Below are 26630 nucleotides of genomic sequence, written 5' to 3'. Positions count from 1 at the left end.
GACAACCACTAACCCCTTCCTTACCGTTCCAAAGAAAGGCTCTCTGAATCTTGTCAATCTAAACACCCATGGAGGGGGTCATGTGACATCAAGGGAAAAGTCAGAATGGCCAACAACACGACTTGGACTAGGATTAAACGACTACTTTGGTACAGAAAACCAGTACACCATGGCCCAAAACTATCTCTAAATTTATCAAGACAGTTGAAACCCCGGCCTATGCATTAAAAGATGCACACGGCCACACTGAAAATTCTCTTTGCCAGTTTGACAGTTCAGCAAACTTCCAAATTCCCCAATCAGATCCTCCTCACAGAAGATTGGGGAAATAGAGCATTTTCACATCGGTTGCACTTCAAACCCGAAGAACAACAAAAATCTACAGAAGAAGCTCAGCAGTAGCAACATCATTGTGTTTGGCTGCTAGAAAGACGATACATCATCTACGTATATGAACGATCGCTGCAGGATTGGAGTGTTTATTTGTGAAAGGATATAAAATCCCACACTCCTCGTCATTTCAAAAAGCTTGCATAAAGAGTCCATGATGATTATGAAAAGCATGGGCGAGAGGGCATCACCCTACCTAAGCATGGGCAAAACTGTGACGTAAAATGCCAATTAGAAGGAGCTATTTAGCCAAGTCTTGTGTTAGAAACTACTGTGAACTGGAGATGATTCATCTGGAGCTCACCGGCACTGAACATGGAAATGCAATGGAAGGCTTGCCAATTGTGTTAGAAACTACTGTGAACTGGAGATGATTCATCTGGAGCAAACTGAAATTCAATGCATTTCCTTTCTAAAACCAGTTTTGTAGCCGTTTGCATACCATCTTCATGCGCAAACACCAAAAGGCCCGGCCAACATTCAATATTCAAACCGATCCTGATGCGCTCACTACAGTCTACAGGTGGCGCCACAACACATGCATTAAACTTACTTGGACAGTGATTAACCTAACCGACGATATCGTCGAGCATATATTACACTGAGATAAGAGGCTTTAAGCGCTGGGAGAAGCCGAGCCCTAAACATCTCCCAACAAGGCACCGTCAGATCACCCACGCTTACGCCTTCCCCTTCTTTCCCTGCAACATTGTTTTCAGCTTAGCTAGGTCAGTAAGCAGCAGCAGAATCATCTCTTCAGCTTGCGCTGGACTGACTGGCTGACAAAAAGGATTGCGTGGACATACCGAGCCCAGAAAGTCGTCCATAAGGGACTGCCGTCGCTTCTTGGATGAGGCCGCTGGAGCCGTCTCACCAGCTCGCTTTGTAGGTGTCATCTTCTGCTTTGTTGGCGTCTTATTCTGCATGACAAAGTAATGATCGCCAAGATTAGTAATGTCATAAGAAGAACAAAATCAAGACCAGTGATGTCCAACAATAAGAAACTGCTACCTTCTTGGATGGATTCGCTGGGGCCGTCTCGCCATCTGAAACCCTTGATGCAGCTTGCTTTGTTGGCGTCGTCTTCTGCTTTGTCGGCGTCGTCTTCTGCTTTGTCGGCGTCATCTTTTGCTTCGTTGGTGTCATCTTCTGCATGACAAAGGAATGATCACCAAGATTAGTGATGCTGTAAGAAGAACAAAATCAAGACCAGGATGTTCAACAATAAGAAACTACCTTAGCAAGCCTCTTCTCTTTCCGTGCCTGCCTCTCTCGCTCATCGTATTCTTGATTCTCTTTCTCAACTAGACGGACAAGCGTGTCACACCGCCTAGCCAGCTCTTGTGCACTTCTCGCCTTCACAAACCAATCGAATCGGAACAAGGGTGACTTGCGGAAGGCAGATCTAAGTTCATCCCACTTCCCGTAACCAAGCTTGTGTGCCATGCATAGCTGAAACATAACAGGTTGTTGTTATGATCATGTCACAAACTTGAAGCAGTATGCATTAGAAGGGAGAGGGCATACCATAAAACGGTCACATTCCTCGTTGTAGAACTTCCCTTTGTTTGTGCCATACTGAACTTTCAGCTCTAACCATGGGTTCTTATAGCGGTCCAACTTCTTCCCAATGGCTGTCATAATCTCATCCTTGCGAGTTATCCTTGCCTCACCCCTTTCGATGTTTTTGATAATTCTCTCATAATCTGATTAGACAGGGACAGACACACAGATTAGTCAGGGTGAACATTCATTTACAGTTGACCACTCAAGCAAGCAAAACAGTCGGTTGTTGTTGAGGCAAGTTGCCTGATGAGGATTTACATAATGACCCTATATTTCATGATGTCTGATGAACTGACTCAATTGCTTACCACTCAGTTCCGTGTATCTCTCCTTGAAAACTTCAGCATATCGTTGAACCTCTTCTTCTGTTTTCCCTTCCATTTCAGAGGATATACCCTTTATGTCATTACGACCATATTTCTCACATGCACGAATAAATGTGTTGAAGTCTCTCTTAGTCCATGTTGCAAAACCCTAAATTTTGTATCATAGTAAACAAGAATGTCAGGAGAGTTAAAAAGATGATTGATGTTTCTTTCATATTGCATATAATCCTACCGCTTCCAATAACCGCTGCTTCTCCTCCAGCTCCTCTGCAGTAAAAGGCTCCACCTGATCTGAGTGTTGCAGAAGAATAATATCATTAGCATGGTGTAGTTAGATGCTGTAATGCACTTAGAGAAGCAAGAGTTAGCAGTACCAGTACCTTCATCTTCACCGTCAATGGTATCTTTTTTCTGGTTGGTTTGCTGCATTGTAAAGATATTATAAAGTTGGGCAACAATTACCAATGACAACTGGGAAACAATGGACTGGGTAGTGGGGCAAGCACAAAAGAAGCAAAAAAACGTTTAAGCTGTTCCTCAACATATATCTAGGTGAGAAATTACCACGAGGTGTCGGACTTCCTTTTCATACAACTCATTCAGTCTTTGACTGTTGAAGAACTGGAAATCATGCCTAACATAAACACATAAGCAGTGAGCAGGCAATACCAAGCAACAAGCAGGATTGATTTTTCTTTTAAGAAAATCAAAATAGATAGTAACACTGAAAGAACTTACAAAGTTGGCATTTTTGGAATCCGTAGTTCCTTGGGTTTAGCTGGTGCTGCTTGGCGAAGTGCTTGCTTGAAGTATTCAGACTCATTGTAACTACAACAAGTCAAAGTTAGGTAAATACAAGTAAACAGTACATAATGCAACACCCCAAATATGAGTGGCATACTTCCTTATCCTTTCTCTCCTAGGTAGCTCGACCACCAAATTCTCAGCAACAATTTTCTTAAAATCAGCCTCGTTTTCCTCCTTTAAGCAATCAAAAAGCAGAGTCAGTTGGTGCTTGACAAGACATTTAACTAAATTTCAAGTGCATGATCAAGTGAGCAGATCATTACCTTATCACCATCAAAATCATACAATTCAGCAGCTGCAGAGAAAAAAACGATTTGAGAAATATTAGTTAGGGGTGCATACTATCACCCATGTTACATTTAGAGAGAGAGAGAGGTGCATACTGTCATCCATTTTAAACTTAATGGCATCCTCTGTGAATTTTTTCATCTTTGCATCCAGCGCTGCTTTTGTCTCTTCTCCTTTAGCTATAATTCTGTCAACATCCTCATCTGTTATTGTGCTATCCTTGGAACTGAACACCATTTCCGCACCATATCTAACCATTTGCAATAAGTCATCCTTATTGACAGCTGCATAGAAAACAATAAGGTCAAACTATTACATATCCTACTTACAACAACAACATCTTCCAAAAGATAGCAATAACAGGCAGCAAAAACTCACTTTTCTGCCCTGACAATCGTCCTTGTTGAATAACCAAAGCATCCAATGCGAGCTTCTTGTATGCTCTCTCAATCACTTTTTCCTCAATGGTATACTGCAATTTAGTTTCATTGTTAGACACATACCTGCCAAAAGCAATATTTTGATATTCTCAACATAACTTAACAAACCTCGGTGCAAAATCGGAAAACTTGAACTTCTTTCTTTTGACCTATCCTATGCGCACGGTCTTGAGCTTGAAGATCAGCTTGTGGATTCCTGCAGATACATTAGAACCATAAAAAACATCAGATTCAACTTATAGATGTATAGTTTGCAGTCTAAAAAACCAGCTTACCAATCACTATCATAAAGAATCACAACATCAGCAGTGGCAAGGTTGATACCAAGTCCACCAGCCCTGGTTGAAAGCAAGAAAACAAACTTCTCACTTCCTGGTTTGTTAAATGCATCAATGGATGCATCACGATCTTGTCCACCTGTACTTCCATCTATTCGGCAAAACTGATACCCTCTGTATATAAGATAATCTTCCAAGATATCCAAAAGCCTGGTCATCTGCAGATAGTGATATGTCAAACAAAGCAAGGTACTTTGGGGGGAATCAATGAACTGTAACAAGGTGCATGTGTTTAGTAACTCACGTGTGACCATGATTTCCTAATATGCGATATTTAAATCTGTATGGTAAATGATAAATGATCACCTGTGAGAAAATAAGCACTCTGGAGTCACGGTCCTTTAATTTGGGCAGCAATTTATCTAAGAGCACCATTTTCCCTACAGTATATATCACAAGAGTTGTTATTAAGCAACCAAAGCAGGATTATAGAATTGCAACAACAAAATGGTCAGCATGAAAAACATACCTGCAGTCTCAATAAGATGGTCACCAGTTGTGTAAGGTGGGCCCGGTTCTGCCCCTTGGAATAAATATGGATGGTTGCAGCACTTCCGTAACTGCATGGCTATGTTAAGCAATCTTTTACGTTCACCACCAGCATTAATAACCTCCAAATCTTTCTGAAGCAGACCTCGATAGTAATGCTTTTGCATCTGAGACATCCCAACTTTAAGGATAATTTCTTTCTTTGGAGGTAAACCCTTTTCAACATCAGATTTAAGCCTCCGGAGAAGAAATGGGCGAAGAACCTTCAAAAAAATTACAAACATGAATTATAATGCTAATTCAAACATACTGGCACTCATTGAGCATGAGTGTTACATCCCTACCTTATGAAGCTGCTGAACAACCTCCTGTTGATCATTTTCACCAGTAATTTGGAACCACTCATCAAAGGTGTCTGCAGAACTAAATATCTCAGGCAGCAAGAAATTGAGTAGAGACCAAAGCTCATGGAGATTGTTCTGCAATACATTACATCGGTAAGTGATGAAACTGAAAATAAGATTGACGAATATAAAACAATATATTCAGTGGTTGCAATGCATGCTGTACATATATAATAAGAAGAAATAGCACTGCCAAAGGCAACCTACCTGGAGTGGAGTGCCTGTGATGAGTAGACGATAGTTAGTGCTAAAAAGCCTCATCGTCTTAGACAGAAGAGAGTTCTCATTTTTTATCCGATGAGCTTCATCAATAATAATGTAGCGCCAGCTGAAACGCTTCAATGAATTTTTTTCTTTGATTGCCATTTCAAAACTGGTCACACACACATCGAATTTTCCTGGCTGTAGCAATTTCTCCCTTATATGATTCTGATCAAACAGTAATAAAGTATAGTTAACATGCCAGCTGAAGTAACAATTATAGTTGAAAAGCAGGGATGTAAGACCAACCCTCTCTTCTGGATTTCCCAAGAATTTCACAGCACGCAAAATGGGACAAAAACGAGCAATTTCGTTCATCCAGTTACCAAGAGTAGACTTTGGCGCAACAACCATGTGAGGACCAGTTATTCCTCTGAATTCATGCAGATAGCCCATCAGTGAAATAGTTTGAAGAGTTTTCCCAAGACCCTGAGTAAATAAATGGCAAGACAAGGATAAGGTTAGTAACTTGCATTGAACATTACCACCATACTGAATGAATAAAATACTGAAAAGGTTTTAGCGACTAGCCTATTGTGTGGTTAACACATCAAACATACCATCTCATCAGCCAATATTCCATTAATGCCGTTTTCATACAGCCGTATGAGCCAATTAAGCCCAGCTAGTTGGTAATCTCGCATTTGTCCATTTATGCCTGCAAAGCAAACATAATAAGTGCGCAACCATTTGGTAGTTAACATATGCTAGACAAAATTGAAGATGTCATCCTATTAGAAAGGACTTTGGTGCCATTAGCTGATTTTAACAAGAACAGGGTCAGGTAGGGTCCGCATGTTTTTGACGATATGAAATAATTGGTGGAAATAAAACAAAAGATCCATCCATTATAAATAGTTCACATTTAGTTAGAAATCAAAATACAATAATGATTAAGTTTCATGTAACTAGAAGTCTAGAACTACAGATAATTTGGTCAACCTATCACAAAAAAAATATGTTCTTTTTACAAAACGGAAGTCTTTAGCCTACATTCACTCACAATATTTTAAACAAAATCATGTTCGAATCAACAGGCTAAGTTGCTAACCAACCCAGCCACTTGTAACACATGCTCATTTGTGCCTGTTAAAGTGAATACAGAGATTGCTACAAGTCAAAAAAACATGTTCTTATATGGATGCACAGCCCCAAGGGGAACTGAAGGGGGGTCTTCTATCCCCTAACTTCACCACATGAACCAAAACTTTAAAGTTCTAGTTGGCATGGTACATGAAGGTCTCTTAAAAGTGTAACTTCGTGATGTTTAGTCTAAGTACAAGGAGTTCCACTCAAATAGATGCACTACTGATTTATAATTTATTTAGCAATCAAATATATGTTTGCTTGGTTTGGAAAACAATGTTGCTGATAATCAACTACAGAACAAAGTTGGTTCATTGCCATAATAAACTGTTCAGTTATGTGTTTTTTGAATGTATGTCATATTTCATTGTCATTTTGATCTTATGGAAAGAAATCCATGTAGCTAGCAAGAAAAGAGTAGCATATGTCGGCTTAAGTTGGTTATTAAGGTGAAGTGAAGTGTAATATAAATCAGCTATCAATGGTCAACAAGGAAAGGCTCACATGATGGCTGCACAAGCAAGTGTGTTCCGACTGAACTAGCAAGTGCATCTTCCTCCTCTTGGAGGTACTCTTCATCGTCCTCCTCTACTGCCCTCCTCTTTGACGCAGGGCGTCCCCTACAGTGTGACCCACATTAGCAACAAATAGAACAAAGGGACACAGGAATCTAGAAGTAAATGGGCTACACTCGCAGACCAGAATACAGAATAACAGGAGCGCCCACAACATTAAGCTAAAAGCTATTGCTAATTTACTATAACATAAAATAAACTGCCACAATTAACAGGCGTACTTAGAATCCAAAATAATCGCACAGCTAGAAATACAAATAAAAAGTAAATGGATTTCCTCACAAGAAGTGCACTCCTGGAAATTCCATACTATTAACCAGAAAAGGAGACAAGATTTTAGGTCGCCTTATCGTTCTGCAATATGATTGAAGATGGACTTTGACCCTGTACCACATGTGCATCTGCACTGCAGTCACTGTACAGTGACACGCTGCTGTTGCAACAACACCAGTGCAGTAGAGCTACATGCTGCTGCTGCTGCAGTGGTGGAGCTCAATGGGCAGAGGGACCACAAGCTGCTGTTAGCAACCCTATGACTTAATGATAGTTATTAGGGAAGACAGGAAATGAGGATGGACAGAACCATATGTTTGGGGAGTGCAAATAGAAGTAGTGCTATGAGAGCAATTTTTTTCAATTTTCATTGATGTTTCAAATTAGATCGGTGCACATGTGGCTGCAATTTCTATTGGTCATCCAAGATGGGTGTTCATAGTAAAGTACTACATAGTGGCACTAACATAACCAAGGCTTTTAAAAAAGAACATAACCAAGAATCACCTTCCACGTGGCTTCTTCTCTTTAGTCTGGCTTCCTTCTGCAAAGTGGGCAAATATTTCTGTCTGCTGCAGTAGGTACTTCAATCGCCCTTTCCCTTTCTTGTTCTGTGATCAAACCAATGATGAGAATGCAGTACACACCAAAGAATGCGTATCAAATGCGCACATGATGCAAATCAATTGCAGAAGGGCATTTATATTCAGGGGGTGTCACAAAAGGAGAAACACACCATGTCAGCATCAATTGCAGCATTCTGGGTCTGTAATATCTCTCGGATCTTCTGCTTCTTCAGTTTCTGAAGTTGTTTGAGCCTGGCTCGTTCTTGCTTCCCTACCTCTGGAATTCCAGCAGGGTCTTCGGCCTGCAACGGAAACAGTTAGGCAGGCGCAAATAATGCGGATTTTACCAAAGCACGTGAACTGATTAAGCTCAAGCACCATTGCAGCCACCTCTGCCATGCTTCTTGCTTTGCACAAGAATACAAAGACTGCAAGCATCCAGACAACTACTGCATTGCATTGTAAGGCATGGAAAGGGCCGCTTTTTTCAAAACAGTAGCTTCATTTCAGTCCAGATCTAAGGTATATTCAAACCTGGTAATGTCTCGAAATCATTATTACTACTGCTGCTGCTATATATTGTTAAAATTATGGTTTTATTTTATTTTTATTTTTATTTTTATTTGTACTAATATGCGGAAATGCTTGCAGATTATTGTTGCAGCCGGGACGGGATGCAGATAACTATGAACCAAGCTAGTTATCAATGGACCCAAACCCTCTAAATCGAGCACCAAAACCCTCTAAATCTAGCCCCCACGCTCACCTCGTCGGCGTCGTCGGACTCCGGCTCCTCCTCCCCATCCTCCTCCCCGCCGTCCTCCTCCTCCTCGTCGGCGCCCGCGCCGGTGGTGACGGCCTCGATCTCCTCCTCGTCGACCTCCTCCTCCGCGTCGCCCCCTCCCGCCTCCTCGCCGGATCCGGAGCCGCCGGCGTCGGACTGGTCCTGCTGCTCCTCGCCGGAGGAGGAGGACTCCTCCTCCTCCTCCTCCACGGCGCGGCGCCTCGCCGGCCTCGCCATCGGGGCTGGGGCGGGGGCTGGGGTTAGGGTTTCTGGGCTGGGGGCGATGGGGATTCGAGGTGCCGGGCGATTTGGGGGGAGAAAGGGTGGGAGCAGAGGAGTGGTGTTCGCTTTTATTTATGTGGCGCCTGGAAATGGAAGCCCGTTCCCGCCGAATAGGCGGGACGCGTTTGAGGCTTCCCGCCTCTTTCTTTTGGGTTTGGGTTTGGGCCCGCCCGGCCGAGTAGAGATGGCTGGGCTCGGTAAAGACAGCTTTTTTACGTGTTTATCTGGCGAACATTTGTTGGGGGAGAATTGTCGGTGAACGCCCTACTTGCGATGCCGAAGTGACTAAAAATGCGGTGCGTATTTTAGGGGGAAATGATTTACACAGGCCTTTTCAATTTTGTGAACATTTTTAGAATTTGTGAACATTTTCCAAATCCATGAACATTTTTAAAATCTGTAAACAAAATCATGAACACTTTTGAATCCACAAACAATTTTTGGAATCGCGAACGTTTTCTCTCAATCTGTGAAAACAGTTTTTCAAATATGTGTACATTTTTTGAATTTGTCAACTTATTCAAATTCATGAACATTTTTTTAAAGTGTGATCATTTTTTCAGATTCATGAATCTTTTATATTTTGTAAAATTCATAAAATATTCTAAACATGTTTAGTTTTTTGATGTTGTGGAAAGAATTAATAGAAAACAAAACCCCACAAATCAAACCTACGCTTTCTGTACAAGTGCTTGATCCAAAGTATTGGGCTAGCCTCCCAACGCCCGCGCACATGAGCAAATCGCTCCCTTAACGGTCGCAGCATGGCACTATACCAACTCCCCTCGCAAATGGGGCCCTGTGCGGCGGCCGCACACACTATGCCTGAGCCTTGATAGCGGTCTCGGTCGTCGGACTATTGCATGGGCTCGGGCGAGGGCACCGATGCTGGCCTCAGCCATGGCCGCCGCCTCCTCCTCATGTCGTCGAGCTGCTCGGGCTGCACGACCGGTGGAGGCAGCTGACGGCTTAACCCAAATGAGCTCTTCCGCACGGTTTTGGCTTTTTTCTTTCTTGCAACAAACATTGCTTAGTTTTTCGCTCATGTGCAATTTTTCATGATAGAAAGACAATCCTGATTATCGGAGAAAAAAGGCAAAATTACCGCTGCAAAATGCTTTCAAAAACAGCTTTCTTGAAGCATCGTTTTTTCACCATGAGCTTTACGAATGTGTTTATCATATAAACAAACTCAATACCGATGTGAAACACTCAACATTGTTTATCACACAAAAAAAATTAATTTGTTTCCTATTTTCCCCTTGATTACCTATTCATCTGGTGCATGAAATCCATGTTATCTACTATGGTGGAAAGGTGAGGCAATGGCTCCAGGGGTGTCGTCGATGTGGAAGGTGCTGGGCGCGAAAAGAGGGCATCTGTGTGTGAGAACAGGGATCGACTCTGAAGAAAATTAGATTGAGCTTGGAGGGGCACCCCTATGTATTGCAATAAGCGAGACGGTGGGAACCCTCACCGAAGGGTGGCGCCAATTGGGCCCACCCAGCTGCACGGAAAAAGTAGCCTCATTTTTGTTTTTTTTTTCTGTTTCGTGTTCTGCTTTTTTTACCTTTGTTTACACTTCGTAATATTCTAAATAAATATATTTAAAAAATTACTCTACATAAAAACATTTGCAAACTGTTGACAAGCATTCAAAAAATATTTAATGTGTATAGAGAAAATGATAATCACGTATACGAAAAATGTATATAAAAATGTGTATGAAACAATTTGATCGTGTATTTAAAAAATGTTAATAAAGCATTTGAACTTTTTTGAACAAATGTTAATCACGCATTTGGAGAATGTTAAATGTGTATAGGAAAAATGGTGACCATGTATTAAAAAATAATGAAAAATTTTGATCATGTATATAGAAATGTTAATCAAGCATTTGAAAAAAAATGGAAAAGTATTTGAAAAATGTTAAGCAAGCATTTAAAAAATCCTAGATGTGTATAGAAAAAATGTTGACGAAAAATGATGGCATTTTTTATCATGTATATAAAAATGTTAATCAAGCATTTGAAAAAATATTTCACAAGTGTTTGAAAAATGTTAAGCAAGCATTTGAAAAATGTTAAATGTTTTTAGAAAAATGTTGATCATCCATTAAAAAAATGTGAGATTATGTATAAAAATGTTAATCAAGTATTTGAAAAATGTTTAATATGCATATAAAAAATGTTGACCATTTATTAGAAAAATGTTAATCTTGTATTTGAAAAATGTTAATGAAGCATTTGAAAAAATGTAATAGTGTGTATAGGAAAAATTTTGACCATGTATTAAAAGATTGTAATCTTGTTTTTGAAAAATGTTAATCAAGCATTTGAAAAATGTTTAAAATATGTATAGAAAAATGTTGACCATGTATTAAAAAAGTATTGAATATGTATTGGAAAAATGTTAGACATGTATTAGAAAAATATTGTTGACATATAGAAAACCAAAAGAATAAAGAAAACCAAAGAAGAAGCAAAAAAAGAAAATGAACAATAAAACTGAAGAAACAAATGCAAAAAAGAATGAAAAAAGAGATGAAGAAATAAATGAGAAAAAGGAAATAAAAACCCGGAGAAAACATGCTCAAATCGCCTCAAGTAGGACGCGCCCTCCTCATCATGAATGGGACGCGGGCAGGGTGGCTAGCAGCGCCAATGACCATAGTGAGACTTCCTACCGGCTTGGAGGGGCCGGTATAAACCTTGGCATGGGTAGTCCAGGCCGACGACATGAGCCTCGGGCTAATTCTTGGGCCCGTACCCGAGCTCTAGTTTTTCGTTTTATAGAAACAGAAAAAGCTGAATACTTAAATTGGAGTATATTGTTATTTGAAAAAACAGGCTTAATACTCTCTCTAGGCTTTGTAGATGTTTCAGATAGTGTGCAAAACAGCACAATTTCACCTGTCTGAAACGACTTACAAAAGTGAACGGAGGGAGTAATACATTTGAACATTCAAAAATGAACAAGAATAATAAATATGCTCAGTCCAACTGTCATATTTAACTTGCTGATGACCAGTGACCAATGAAAAATGCTCAAACAGTAGATCACAAACTTAATTGCGTGCAGTGAAAAAAGAAGAACACTACAAACTTATGGTGATTGCGGTTTGTCTTTTAGTGCAGCCGTTGATTAACCTTTGTCCTAAGCACAAGATGGATCATCCATGTGGGACCATCCATGCGTAAACAAATATTCCCTCTGTCCCCAGATAAGTGTGGCTGATTTAATACAAAGTTAGTACTACACAAAAGACACACCTCGCTTCAGTTTAATCACAGCCAGCAGTCTAAATAATCTAATATTCCGGTTGCAGAGAACAGAGCTTGCCCTTCATACTTGATGCTTTTTCCACAGACAGCTACTTCAAAGTGCGGCTGCGCGCCTCTGCCTTAGTCATCTTCTGCATTTCTGCTCTCCGCTGAGGTTCCCATCATTGACCTCCCGAAATTCATGCACACGTCGTGCCGTGTTCAGTCTGCAGCTCTGTCAGCTTAGCAGCATGGCCCATCCACCAACCACTTCCTGCAACAAACCAGGGTATAATTTACAATCCGACCCAAGTTCAGAAACGAACGAAACGAAACGCCAGTTCTATACTTCTATTTCAAGAAATTCAAGCATTCAAAGACAGGTTCAGTACAACAAAGGCCTCTGGCACCAAGTTCAGAAAGAAATAAAATGAAATAGGTTGGTTTCATCCAAAGAACGTCATGACACACATTTTAAGTACAGCAAAGGTCTCCGGCTCAAGTTCAGGAAGAAAACACAAGAGGAAATTCGATATAGTGCAGCCTGCCCAGCTTGCTACAGATCAAGGTATTTGCACATCCTTACCATTGACAGGCTTAGTATGTGTCACGTGCGTTTTGCCTGTCGAAGCGAGCTGTGGCACCGGTCCTGGCTGACACAGTTTTGCTCAGCATATTGTTTGAATTAGGGAACAAACAATATTCAGAAGTAGTTACAACAAGCAAATAAAAACAAGGCATCCATTACAAGAAATGTATTCCTGGGTTAATCAAAAGCAAGGACAATATGATGACAAACGTGTGGCAGTCCAGCATGAGTGTAGGGGGTACATCCATGTGGACATCTACAATCACAATAGATCCAAGCAATTCTGTTGCACAAGCATAATGGCCCAATATGTACTATTTATGCAGCTATCCAATATGATGAGGCAGAAAATTGTGTTGCAAGAAACTAAGAATACAAATTAATTGTGGTTCACACAATCAAAGACACAAAACAAAATGTGCAACCAGTATATATGCAGTGTTCATACCTTGTGCTTTCCTTGCCATCTAACCGGTAGATAGTGTGTAGACATCCAGGTCTTCGCCATGAAGTCGCTGGCGCTGGTTCTGAAGCCCAGGCACCCAACGGGAAGATATCTCCTGCATATCCTCGCCCAACCCCAGCTGCTGCAAATTGCCCAACCCCTCTACATGGCTTAAGTTTGGACAACCACGTACTTGTAGTTTTGACACTTCAGGGAGGTTGGAGACCTTCTCCATGCCTTCACAATCCTCAATCACAAGGAGCTCAAGCACTGGGAGGTCATCCACGGCCTTCAAGCTGTTCGCTCCAATTAACAAGAGCTCCTTTAAGCTGGCGGTGTCCTCGCCAAGCTGTCGCGGGAGAGCACTCAGCTTTGGGCAACCTTCGACTTTCAACTTCACCAAACGAGGCAGCAGTTGCAATCGTATAGATTGGGCATCACTGTTACGAATCTCATCACCACCATCGTCTCCTCCTTCATCAACAACATTTTCCACTTCCTTAAAAAAAGACCACTCCTCCCAGTTGGGCATATCCTTGACGAAGAACCATTCAAGTTTAGGGAAAGCAATGAACTCATTGCTTATGGGTTCACCCACCCTGTAGCCAACAAATTCAGGTCCAACCTTGGTAACTACATGTGCTCCATCAATTCTCAGAAACTTCAAGTTTGGTAGCTGTCCGACCGGTGGAAGATCCACGCATGATTGTAGATTTTTTAGGAACAAGTGTGTTACTGAAGACAAACAGGTGGTACCAAACCACGTGGGATACCTCTGACCAAAGAATCCAAAGATATAGAGGGTTTCCAAGTTGCATGGAGGTACTAGCAGCTCAAAGACCTTCTCAGCATTGCAAACATCTTCTGAATATGGTCCCTCTCCATGTGTGGTCCACTCTAGCACCAATTCTTTTAGATGTTTTTTGTCCTCCAGCACTACATTTGTATGAAAATGAGCCGTTCTTTCCAATTTAACAAGATTAAGATACATCATTTGCGGCAAAGAAGACAACTCTTCCAACTTCCACCCATCTTGTACATCAGCATTATCACTTATGTCGCCGACAAGAAATCCGCGTAATTCAGTGAGCAAATTTAATTCTCCTATCCCTTTTGGAACCTGATTTACTTTTGTACCAGTAAGACGAAGACATCGTAGATTGCACAATTGGGTCATCGCCGACGGAAGACTCTGCAGAGCATAACAATTTATCAAGCTCAATACTTGAAGGTTCTTTAGGGATCCAATGGATTCTGGAAGATGAGATATGCCCGTATGACCAAGATCAAGTAGGCGTAGATGGATCAATTTTCCTATATAATCTGGAATGTTTTGCACAATTGAGTAATTCAGGGCCAGAACACGAAGAAGTAGAAATCTCTTGAAGAATGTATCCTCAATTTTCCATGGACCATAAAAAGCAAGGAATGTCCTCACATTAACTACCATGTTATCCATGCTAGTTAACACTAATTTATCCTTCTTATTGACAACAGAAAGGCGTCGCAATTTTGACATATTCTCACCCCTCAATGTTTCAGCGTCTCCAATAAAGCATTCGTCCCGTGATAATTTGCAAGCAAGCTGTCTTAAGAGGTCATGCATTCTGCATTGAGCCTGGTTAAAAATTGTGCCATCTGGTTGGAGGAGATTCCGATGGATTAGCTCATAGTAGTACTCTTCTGCTGTGTGTTCTAGTAGCTGGCCTTGTTGCTCCTCAATGAAGCCTTCAGCAATCCATAACTTTGTAACTACACCACGGTAAATGATAGAATCTTCAGTATACAAAGCACAGTAAAGGAAACACTGTTTCAGACGATGCGGTAACTCATCATAGCTTAGGTATAGAGTGCCTTCTATTTCATCAGAGAGCATCCCCTGGGAGCCAGAGTATTTGCCTAAAAACTTTCTCCACTCATTCTCGGTTAGATCTTTGCTTGCCAAAGCACTAGCAGTAACCTTAATTGCAAGAGGGAGGCGACCACATTTATCAACAATCTCCTTGCCTGTGTTTCTCAAATTATGCACTTCTTTCTCTTCGGCAATGTTCATGCTCTTCCAAAGTAGCTCCCATCCCACCTCTGCTGACATGAGATCAACTTGATGGGTATGTTGTATGCCTATTCTCATTGCAATTTGATCATCTCGCGTGGTTACCAATATTACTCCAGAATTTGTTGTATGGAATGGGGTTCTTAATAAATCCGTCCAGACATTGGGATGCCACACGTCATCTAAAACCAGAAAGAAACTCTTCCCTTCAACTGTTTCTGCAAGCTTTCTCTGCAGTTCTGCTATGGTTTCGCCTTGCTCATGATACACACCAATATTTCGAAGAACCTCTTTTAGAACAGTTATTTCATTGTAGTCCCGCGAAACACAAATCCATGCCTGTAGCTTGAAGCTTCCTTTTATTTTTTGGTCATTGAATATTTTCTGAGCTAGTGTTGTCTTACCAACTCCTCCTGTTCCAACAATAGCAAGCTTATAAGACTTATTTGCCTTGTGAGCAAGTGCTAAGTCTACCAACTTCTTGCTTGAATATATGATCTCCTTACCCACAAGGTTGGGCTCAACAAGGTTGGAACTTCTTATCAATTTGGTTGTTGGACCATTTCCAGTAGGTTGTGAACTACTGCTGAATGTTAAAAATGTTGTATCTTTCGAAATGTTCTCTATCCTTTTGTTCAGACTTCTAATCCGAACAGCAATATCGTGGCGTGACCCGATGTTACAAAAGCAAGAGGAAACTGAAAGTCCTTTATAGGAAGCTGATTTGCTTGATGATAATGGATGGTCAGGCAGTAGTTTGCTTCCTTTGCATCTAGCCATGTCCAAAATTTCATCAACATCATATATAATATCTCTCAGTTGACCAAGCCAATTGTTCACTGCAAGCTCTTTTGTCCTCCTTTTCTCAGCATCATATATACAACAACGTATTAGTTCTACCCGTCTCAACACTTCTGCAAGCTCTTCTTCCACCCCTAGGATTAGTATGGCCTCATCACTAATAATATTTTGCAACTTATTGGCACATGACCCAAGCAAAGATTCTAGTATGGTTGCCATTGCTCTGAGAAACTCAGCTCAGGAGGCCCACCAAAAACATCAGGTTGACCTGTTGGGGGATGGCAAAACTAAAGGGTGAAAACGAATTCACAAGGTAAACATGCTTTCAGAACCGAGACAAGTCTTAGAAGGCGTGAAAAATATCACTATTGAGTTGCTATTTACATTTTCAATAAATTTAGCATAATGAAGCTCTGAAACGTACAACATATTCAGCACCCTGAGTAGTGCCACATATTGTGGTCTAAAATCCTGAGTTGGCATTATATATTCTCATTTTTTGTGTTCTACAAATTTACATGTGCTTTATTTTTGTAAGTTAAAATGATTTATTGGTATATGTTTTCTCAGCTGAAGGGCCATCCCATGGCAGCTTCAAAACAGTGTACATACTGAACCAGAGAAAACGTTGCTTTAAGTGTTACATCTTAATCTATTAAACAGATAGATTAGTCTTTACCTTAGAAAGCAGTCTTCCAACAGGGAAAAAACCATCGACAGTAGGGATCAATATTGATGACCTTGAAGACACGGTTTGCTTCGATCAACCCATCACTGCTTTCAAGACCTCACAAGGTTGAGCGCAAGCCAGGATAAAAATAGAGAAGAGAAGAAAATCAATCAAATCACCAAGAATAAAACCATGCTGCCATCACCTGCAGTAGATCATCTAAAAAGTAGTGAACAAAAGCAGTGCCGCGATTATGGATCAAGGTGCAGACCATTGAGATGGAATATATACCTGAATACGGGTCAGTAACTAAACTGATAAGGCACTGATGAGCGTGCTGCAAGAGGAGAGAGGCACGGTGCGTGTTAGCACAGATCCACAAACTGTTTCCTATCTCCACCGGACCATCTCAATCTAGCTTCAGTTAGTGATCAGTGGACCAAGAGCAAAGGAACGAACACGCGTGCCGAGACAAAATTTCCTCAGAGTTGAGTAGATGCATACCGCGATCAACGGGAGAGAATAGGGCGAACAATATCTTCAAATTCTCTTCTTGAATTCCTGATGCCTTACCTGCCTACTGGATACAAGCAAGAGAGCACATAAAGCACTGGATGGATACCCAGAGAGACAACACTAGGTGGTAGAAACTAGTCCCCCTCCTCTGCTTCTCTAGTATAGAAAAAATGCAGGGTAAAACAAACAGCCTATTCAACAAAGGCGGCGAGCTGCGATGGTGAAAGAGACTGGCGAGCTGCTTAGTCTTGTGAAAGAGACTGGCGAGCTGCTTAGTATTAATTCATTGCTGTGTAGTAATTTAGTTGTAAGCATTCGTCACTGCCAACTGCCCAATGATGCATAGATTAGGCCAAGACAATCATACTTTTTTTTTGATAAAGGGGATCCTATTGACTTATGCCAGTCCTAATTTGAGTATACAAATTGTTGTACCTAATGTGCCCACCTCATCATCTAGACAGATAGTGCAATCTTTCTTGCGCAGAGAAATCCTCCCGATGCATTATTAGTATTCAACAAAAAATTGTGTAGCTGAGGTTACCTGGCTGGCTGCGCCCTCTCCTGTTCCTGATCTCACCCTCATCCTGGCCCTCTGCTTCTCTCCAGCGACGGCGACGGCGTCGGCATGCGGGCAGTCGGAGCCCAGCCGCCACCCCGCCTCCTCTCCCTCCTCTCGGCCGCCACTCCGCCGAGCCGAGCCGCGACCCCGCCACGGCCACTCCTCTCGAGTCTCGAGCGCAAGCACGCCGACTCCCGGCCGCCATCCCGTCGCCTCCATCTCCCCTCGCCGGATCCCAGCGGGGCGACCTCGCCGACGTCCAGCTGTCCTTACCCCGTCGCCTTCTTGGTCCTGGGCTCCTTTTCCCTGGCCCGAGCTGCGCTGCACAGGCCAGCGTCCCGAAAAGGGTGCCTCTATAACTCGCTTCTTGTGAGCTCTAAAAATGTCGAGCGTGTTCTAAAAAAGGTTCATGCGCAAAAATAAAATCATCACGTATTTAAAAATTATTCAATAGTATGCATTTAAAAATTCTCCATTCTGTTTATAAAAAAATCATCTCATATTTTTAAAAATATTCATCAAAATTTTCAAAAATGTTCATCATGTTTAAAAAAAAGTGTTAAAAGGGGAAATTCCAAAAACACAGGGAAGAGTGAAAAACATAAAAATAATAAATAGAAAAGATAAAAATAGTAGGAAAACGTAAACACAAAAAGAATAAAAATATGTTCACTTATGTACATTTCTAAATGTTCACGTATTTTGGGGCCAAAAAATATGTACTTTGGAAGATGTTCATCATGAAACAAAAACATTGTGCTGCACATTTTTTTTAAAACTGTTCATGTAAACATAAAATATATTCATGAACCTAAAAAATGCTCATGCCTTTCTAAGAAAATGTCTGTGTGATTTAAAAAGTGTTTGCACATTATAGAAAATTGTTTATATTTTTTGAAAATATTTATTCATTTATTGTAGCAAGAAACCAAAAATAAGGGAAACCAGTAAAGAAGCATAAAAAGAAAAGAGAAAATAGGAAGGAAATAAAAATGTCAGCAATTAGAGAAATAAAAAATAAAATTGCAAAAAACCTCAAAGAAAAGAAAATAATATTCTCTTCGTCCCAAAATAGGTGAATGTTGTATGAAGTCCGCGGCACCTATTTTGAAGCGGAGGGGAGTATGAAAAAACATGGTCCAAATTTTTTTTGTAGCAAACAACATTTGCCTTCTGCCGCTTGGTCCAAGAAAACCAACACATAAACTTTAGTTATAAAAATCAAATGAAAACACATCTTCCTTTTCGCTACTAGTTTGCATTGGGGCGCGGGCTTATATTACATACATTGGCATCACAATCAACTCAGGTCTACAATTTAAGATCGGACCGCCTAATTTTGACCGGGTCAACATTTTTTCATGCTCTCTTAATCGATTATTTTTAAACTATGTTTCTTAATTTTGAAGCTCTCCTATTCGACTGAGGTATTTAATTTTGGATTTGATTCATATTTTGATGCGTCAATGATTTTTCAAATCAATCGACAGCAACCGGCCTAAAAAATATATCAATCCCATGCACCCTCTCACCACTTAGAAAAATACTCCCCAATTGTTGAGGTCTCATAGTCAATTCAGGAATCCAATTTGAAATTGGGTTACCTGATTTTGACCAGGTCAACAATATTTTTTCTCTCAAGAAGCTCTCTCAATCATTTCTTCTAATTTACCATGCTTCCTAATTTTAAATCTCTTTCATTCGATTGAGGTATTTAATTTTGGGCTTGGTTCAGGATTTAGGCTGAATCAATAGTTTTTCGAATCAATCGGCAGCAGCCGACCTACAAAAATATATCAATCCCGGGCACCCACTCACCAGCTAGTAAAATAAAATATCAATATATGATATTGTAGCATAAATGTAGTACATGCAACCACCAACGCAAAAAAATTGCATGTAAGTATGAGTTAACACAAAATCACACCTTGAAAGCCCCACCAAAACACCACATTATAAATAAATAAAAACATACCCCATCATCTTCCCCGCCCGTATTATATTTTTTTAAACATCGACACCGACCATACCAAATAAGTAAAATATAAAACTAATTTCATAATGAATCTAATGACACCGATTATATTTGAAAGTGCGTTATATTGACTAGAGGGGGTGAATAGGCGATTTTTATGAAATTCTTCACCGAAGAATTTGCCGCTGAGAAAATTCCTTAGCGAAGAACTACTAGCAGCGGAATAAGCACTCAAAAGTAAACATAACAAAATACAAGCATAGTCATCATGATGAAATGAAGACAGGCACAGAGTACATGAAGCGTAAGCACAGGATAACACAGGATGAAGACAAACAGACTGAAGAAATTGAAAAAGTCTTCAGTCAAAGTCTTCAAACACAGATATGAACAAACACACAACACAGTTATGAGAAAATGAAAGAGTTGAGGGAATAGAACCAGTAAGCTTGGTGAAGACAATAATTTGGTAGATCAGTTCCAATTGTTGTCTCAGTTGTATGTCTGGTTGGAGCGACTGAGTATTTAAACTCGAGGACACACAGTCCCGGACACCCAGTCCTGAGCACGCAGCTCAGGACACCAAGTCCTCACCGTATTCTCCTTGAGCTAAGGTCACACAGACCTCGCCCAATCACTCGTGGTAAGTGTTTAGGTGACTTCCGAACCTTCAGAAAGTTGGTCACTCGGCGATCCACAATTCCTCTTGGATGCTCTAGACCATGACGCCTAACCGTCTGGAAGAGGCACAATCTTCAAAGATAACAAGCGTCGGATCCACGCAGAATCAATCTCTTCAGTGATGCTCAATCACTTGGGGTTTGTAGGTGTTTGGGTTTTTGGTTTTTGGTTTTTCCTCACTTGATGATTTTCGCTCAAAGTCCTCAAAGGATGGGTTGCTCTCAAATGACAAGTGTCAGTTTCTCTCGGAGCAGTCAACCAGCTAGTGGTTGTAGGAGGCGGCTATTTATAGCCTAGGGAGCAGCCCGGCATGATAAGACATAAATGCCCTTCAATGATAATGACCGTTAGGTGGATAGATATTTTGGAACAGCTGGCGCATAGCACAACAACGGTCGGAATTTTGAGTAGCAAAATCCTCAGGGCTATCATGTTCCTCACTATGTAGGAAATCTGCACTGGCAAATTCATAACTCCTTAGTCAGAACAAATTCCTCAGAGACCAGAAGAACTTCATCTCTGTCACTGAAGAATATGACTGGACTGTATGAGATTTCCAATGGCTTCACTCGAAGGGATTGGTAGGTGTAGGATTTTGTGTTGAGCATCACATGAAAAAAATTTCTTAGTATTTCCTCGACCCCCTTTAATAGTACGATGTTTCCTATGACTCAAGAAAGAGAAAATGAAACTACAAAAACAAAAGTCTTCACGCTTCATGTTCCTCGAATGAATACCAAATCTTCACGGTCACACCAATTTCTTCACTTTCAAAGTCTTCAGAAAGTCTTCAGAAATCCAAAGTATTCAGTCGAAGAACTTCATTTTTAGTGGTCGACTTTCTCTGTAAATATCAAACTCCTCATAGACTTATAGACATGTGTACACTCACAAATGCATTAGTCCCTTAACCTATAAGTCTTCAATACACCAAAATCACTAAGGGGCACTAGATGCACTTACAATCTCTCCCTTTTTGGTGATTGATGACAATATATGTTAAGTTTTCAACGGGGATAAACATATGAAGTGTAAATACTAATATTGAGGAATTTGATTGCAAGATATAGAAGAACTCCCCTGAAGATGTGCATAGTAAGGAATTTGCTTTTGAAGCAAAGCACACTTGAAGAGTTGAATCATGGAGATCTTCCCCTATATCTTGTAACTCATACACGCATTTGACATATAACAGTGAAGAATTTGAAATACATGATGAAATATGGTGACTGATGTAATTCAGCATCCGTGCATTAGCATATATGAGGAATAAGCATGCACAAAAACATATCAAAAGTATCAGAGCACCATCGGGTTTAAGTTTACAACTCGATCCAATAAAGTCTCAGAAGAACGAGAGTTGTAACTTGAAAAAAATGCCCATATAGAAAGACCCGCTTGAAGACTAACTCAAAATTCTTCCCCTTTGTCATCAAATGACCAAAATGATCGAATATGAGGACTAACGCCCCTGAAGAATATCAAGTTGATGAAGGAGCACCAGCGTTGTTGGGGTCATTTGTCGTAGTAGGGCCTGCCGCAGTGTCGCCCAAGTCTTCATTCTCATCAGTGTCGCGCGATGAAGAATATGAGCTGGCCACCAAGGAAGGAACCTTGACCTTCTTGCATTTCTTCGGTGGAGGTGCAGACCAGTCAAAATCTTCCTTGAGACCCATTTTCTTTAGATTTTCTTCACCATACAGATGTGACAGTATTACCCAGGTGCGACCGAAGACTTCATGGAGGTAGTAATGGTTTTTCTTCACTGCATTGTGTGTAGCAGTCATGTTGTGAAGAAATGAACCAAACTGACGCTTAACCCATTTATGATTTCGATCCATCTTCTGGTGAAGACTAAGCAGAAGCTCACGATCAGTCATCACACAAGGAGCAGTGGCTTGAGGAGTAGACTTGGGTGCATTGGCAGAGTCATGTGTGGTAGAGTCATCATTGGTGGAATAAGAGGCAGCTTTGCAAAACTGTCCATCCAATGGACGAATGCCTTCATCTATAACAGCTAGTGCCTTGCCCTTTTTATCAACTAAGGAATAGGTCTGCTTAAGGACTTCAATCGGGGGCAAGTAGTTGAGGTGATTCTGAAAATCAGCTTTGTAGTTGAGTGAAGACCTTGTCCCGAGGAATCTCATAATCCAAGGTGCATAAGACTTCAGCTCAAATGGAGACAGTGCAACATTTGCCAGAGTCCTCATGAAGAAATCATGATAATTGACAGGAATGCCATGAACGATGTTGAATACCAGATTCTTCATGATGCCAACAATTTTCTCATTAGATGAGCCGTGGCCTTTGATAGGACTCATTGTCCTCATAAGAATACGATAGACAGTTCTGGGCACATAAAGTAATTTCTTCACGAGGAATTTGGTTCGTGGGGCCTGACCTGGCTTCAAAGGTTTCATCAGAATCTGCATGTAGTGATTTGTAAGCTCAGGTTCACTGTAGATGCAATGAGCTTCTTCAAGGGGAGGACTGAGTGGTAAGGCACGAAGCAATTCGGAAGCTGGTGTTGTGTAGTGAGTGTTTTCAGACATCCAGTCCAGCACCCATGAATTCGCATCTTTAGAATCTCCCGTGATGTGCAGCGTTGCATAAAATTGAAGAATCAGTTCTTCATTCCAATCACAGATGTCAGAGCAAAAGTTTAACAGTCCGGCGTCGTGAAGAACACTAAGGACTGGCACGAAACACGACAAAGATTCCATATCCACGTGAGGAATGTGCTCATGGTATAAGATTTTCTCTTTGTTGAACAGCACTGAGGAATAGAAATTGGCTTGACTAGCAGTCTAGAAACGCCTCTTCCTAATGCGAGCAAAGTTATAAGGGTTGTAGTCTTCAAAGAAGACATGCTCGCCGAAGAAATCATCAGCCTTGAACTTTTGCTTGCGTGAGAATAGATTCTTTGGCTTGGGCAGAGGAGTGTCAGTGAGTTGCATCACGACCTCAGGAATCGCAATCTCAGGTTCTTCGGGCTGAGGAATTTCTGGTTCCTCTTCAGTGGCAGGCTGCGTCTTCAGATGTTCAGCAGCAGCAGTTTCTTCAGCACTAGTGGCTGGAATTTCCTCATGTATAGATGAAGTGTGGTGAGTTTCTTCAGAGCCCATTTGAACAGTTTGTGCAGGGGACTGAGGTATTTGCTGCAACGGTGTGAACATTGGAGAGTTTGGATGCAGACTTTCCCAGAATTCATCACTCATCATGGGTGTGGAGCAGCCAACGTCCACATCTTCATTTTCCATTTCTTCAACACCAGCCTCTTCAGTTGTGAACTAAGGCATAGGCGAGAAGATAACAGGTGTTGAAGGGATCTCATCCACTTCAATTTCTTCATCAATCTGCTCTGACGAAGCAGCAGAATGATTTTCTTCATCAGATCCGCTAGGGATCTCATATTCTTCACCAAAAGGAACAAGGTCCTTTGATGGCATGGTTGAGATTGGAACAACATCAATGGAATTAGCAAATGAACTGATCAAAGGCTTCATCTTCTTCGGAGCTGAAGAATCTGAAGTAGCTGATGCTTTCCTTTTCTTCACTGCTGCATGCTCTGCAGCCTTGGTTTTCTTCACATCTGATGCAGATGGAAGGATCGGAGTTGGTGTTGGCGCAGCAGGAGCAGAGGAATCTAGTTGATTTTCTTCAGGCACAACTAATGCAGTTGCCCTGATTTCTTCAGTTTTTTTAGGCGCACCACTAGTGGATGCCCTGGCAATTTCTTCAGCGGCTGGAATGCAGTCATCAGCCCTGGAACTCACATTTTCTTCAGCAGCCTGATTTTCATCAGTGGTGCTGTCATGTTCTTCAGTCGGCTGAGCAGATGCTTCAGCCTGACGAACTTCCTGTTGTGTTGGGGCTGCAACATTTGAGGTGAAGTTATCAGCGAGTCTCACAAAACGAATTTTGGCTCCAAGCCAATCAGCATGGTATGCGTCAAATTCATCACTGAGTTTCTTGATCTCAGATTGAGTAGTGACAAGTTATTCAGTTGTCATAGAGACAACGTTTTCTTCAGATATCACTCCTTCTTGTATTGCGCTTTCTTGATCTGCCTGGCCTTCTCAAATTTTCATTTTTCTTCTTGAATGAAGTGAGTCAGCATGTGACTTTGGCCAGGAGTCAGATTGAAGTCAGACATGGGAGTGTTGGGGTCCTTGTGCCAAATGTCAATGTATTCAAGGATCAACTTGGGATCCAAAAGTAGTGGCACATCTGTTCCCTTGGCTCTAGCGGCCCTGACTTGCCTATCTCTGATGATTTCAGCAAGTTCATCATCATCAGGTTTGTCTTCTTCAGACGGCACTTGAAAGGCGACCTGCTTCTTCTGAGGACTAGGGCAAGGGCCTCGTCCAGCAGTGGCCTTTGTCTTCAGTAGAGAGGGTCCCGTTGAAGAATTTGGTGCAGCTGAGGAACTAGCTGAGACACCTGAGGCAATGGAGATGCCAGTAGTCCTTTGGCACGTGGCGAGATGCACAGGTGCAGAAGACTTTGTCGGAGCGGCCGAAGACTTTGGCGGAGGAGCTGAGGACTTTTGAGGAGCAGGAGCAGCATGAGGAATTTGCCGTGAGGGCTTTGAGGATTCTGGCCATGAGGGCATTGCTAAGGAACTTGGCCTTGAGGGCACTGTTTGTGAAGCACTTGGCTTGCGCGCAGGCTTCTTTGACATAGCCTTCTTCGGCTTGACAACAGAGGCAGCAGCAGAGTCTTCATTGAATTTCCTTACTACTTCTCTGGCTTGCTTAGCCAACTTGGCTTGGCGCTTGGCCCATTCATCAGGATAGTCCTCACCACGCTTGAGGCTGGTGGGATCAGCTATTTGGCCAGGTGCCAATGGAGGTCTTGGGCATGGAGTATTGAGTACGAATTTCTTCATGTATTTGGGAGTGACATATCTGTACTCCCTACACTCTCTTGCCTATCTCCTCTCTATCTTCTGAATGCGCACCTTGCACTGATTTTTGTCTTCCTCAGGAGGTGTGCAGTACCCAGCATATATATCATCAGGGATCTCAAACGCTGTGTTGACCTCAACTCTCTTTCCTCCTTTCTGTGGCTTCTTACCGTCGGCCATTTTCTTCAGTTGAGGAATTTGAACAATTGAATTCTCTGAAGAAGTATGCAACTTTTCTTCGAGGAACGCTGCAAATAAGTTAAGTTGATGAGAACCTAGTGATTCAGCAGCTGACATGAGTACCTGTGAACAGAGTATAGTTGCGAGGAATTTGGAGAGGTCATATGCGTTCTCAGAAGGTTTTGTAAAAACAACAAGTTTGAGGAATTTGACCAGATGAGTCTTGAAGAATTTCACTAAGTGTTCTTTGTCTTAGGTTCTAGAGATGTGTAGATCAAAAATCCACACATTTGAGGAATCTTGAAGAAAAACATAGCTTAGAGAAACGAATCAAGAGCAGATGATATGAGAGGTGTTTTAGTGTGTGAAGATATGAAGAAAAACACATTTGAAGATTTTGTAGATAATCATTAGAATCAACGAGGGTAGCAAAAGTAACTTTTAATTACTCTGAATGAAGAACACGATGAATAGTGAGGTGGAGAGGTGAAATTCATCTGTGTAGATCTTCCACGCCCTAACTCGGCGGAGAAAGACGGCTACAGCAGCGGTGGAGTGAAGATTTCCACGGCCGGCGCGAGTACGGCGGCGACGAGGTCGAGGCAGTGAAGTTCTTCCTCACCAACGACGATGAAGTAGCGGCGGTGCTAGGGTTTGAGAAGCTCGAGCTGGAGAGAGGTCGAGCGGAGTAAAAGAAGTGAGGAAGGGGAAGAGGGGTATTTATAGCCACGCTGAAAAACTATTTGCCCGAAATTGGACGAACGTGCCCCTGACCCTTCTCATTCGCATGACATGTGTCACCCACGTACTGAGAGGTGGAGATCGTGTACGATCGTGGGTAAATGGATAAGTGTATCGTGGGATGCGGAACGGTTTGAGCGGCAAAGCCGAAAATTTAGATAAGATAGGTTTTAAAATTCCGTTCGCAATTTCTTCAGCTGACAAGGACACAGTGAAGATTTTAAACGAGTTTCAAATAGAACGCACATGAAGAATTTGTGAACAGATTGGGTTGAGTTTAGCATAGAGGGGGAAGGGTCCGATCACATTCACTTAGCAGAAAAACCAACTTGAAGAATTAGCAATAAGTGAATGCTGTAGAGAACATAAA

At 41.5% G+C, this 26630-nt stretch overlaps 2 protein-coding genes across 11 annotated transcripts; both read right to left on the bottom strand.

Annotated features, from left to right (window-relative positions):
- Positions 1-770: 770 nt before the first annotated feature.
- LOC119266941 (probable chromatin-remodeling complex ATPase chain) lies at positions 771-8927 on the bottom strand. Its single transcript, XM_037548228.1, has 26 exons — positions 8576-8927; positions 7980-8111; positions 7751-7854; positions 6900-7015; positions 5870-5967; positions 5559-5738; positions 5256-5477; positions 4989-5123; positions 4625-4907; positions 4462-4535; positions 4093-4313; positions 3926-4013; positions 3756-3849; positions 3473-3661; positions 3353-3384; positions 3184-3263; positions 3021-3110; positions 2847-2916; positions 2663-2705; positions 2515-2573; positions 2265-2430; positions 1918-2096; positions 1627-1842; positions 1402-1539; positions 1197-1310; positions 771-1091 (listed from the first exon to the last, which is right to left on the bottom strand). The coding sequence occupies exons 1-26, from the start codon at positions 8828-8830 to the stop codon at positions 1071-1073; spliced, it is 3399 nt and encodes a 1132-aa protein (XP_037404125.1). The 5' UTR covers positions 8831-8927; the 3' UTR covers positions 771-1070.
- Positions 8928-11919: 2992 nt separating this feature from the next.
- On the bottom strand, positions 11920-18109 carry LOC119266940 (putative disease resistance protein RGA4). 10 transcript variants are annotated; one of them, XR_005132227.1, is made up of 7 exons: positions 17757-18109; positions 17201-17276; positions 16988-17104; positions 16706-16901; positions 13176-16294; positions 12725-12787; positions 11920-12412 (listed from the first exon to the last, which is right to left on the bottom strand). XR_005132227.1 is itself a non-coding variant. In XM_037548227.1 (4 exons), exon 3 carries the CDS (start codon positions 16243-16245, stop codon positions 13195-13197), a length of 3051 nt encoding a protein of 1016 aa, XP_037404124.1. In that variant the 5' UTR covers positions 16246-16294; positions 16706-16901; positions 16988-17691; the 3' UTR covers positions 11920-12412; positions 13176-13194. The 10 variants fall into 10 exon arrangements, 1 of the variants encoding a protein (XP_037404124.1); XR_005132228.1 differs by having other exon boundaries at positions 16988-17033; XR_005132229.1 differs by having other exon boundaries at positions 17201-17273.
- Between the last annotated feature and the right edge of the window lie 8521 nt (positions 18110-26630).

The sequence above is a fragment of the Triticum dicoccoides genome, chromosome 3A (genome assembly GCF_002162155.2).
Source record: "Triticum dicoccoides isolate Atlit2015 ecotype Zavitan chromosome 3A, WEW_v2.0, whole genome shotgun sequence".
Classification (NCBI taxonomy): domain Eukaryota; kingdom Viridiplantae; phylum Streptophyta; class Magnoliopsida; order Poales; family Poaceae; genus Triticum; species Triticum dicoccoides.
Note: the sequence above shows the minus strand (reverse complement) of the source record. Positions and strands in the feature narration are given on the sequence as shown.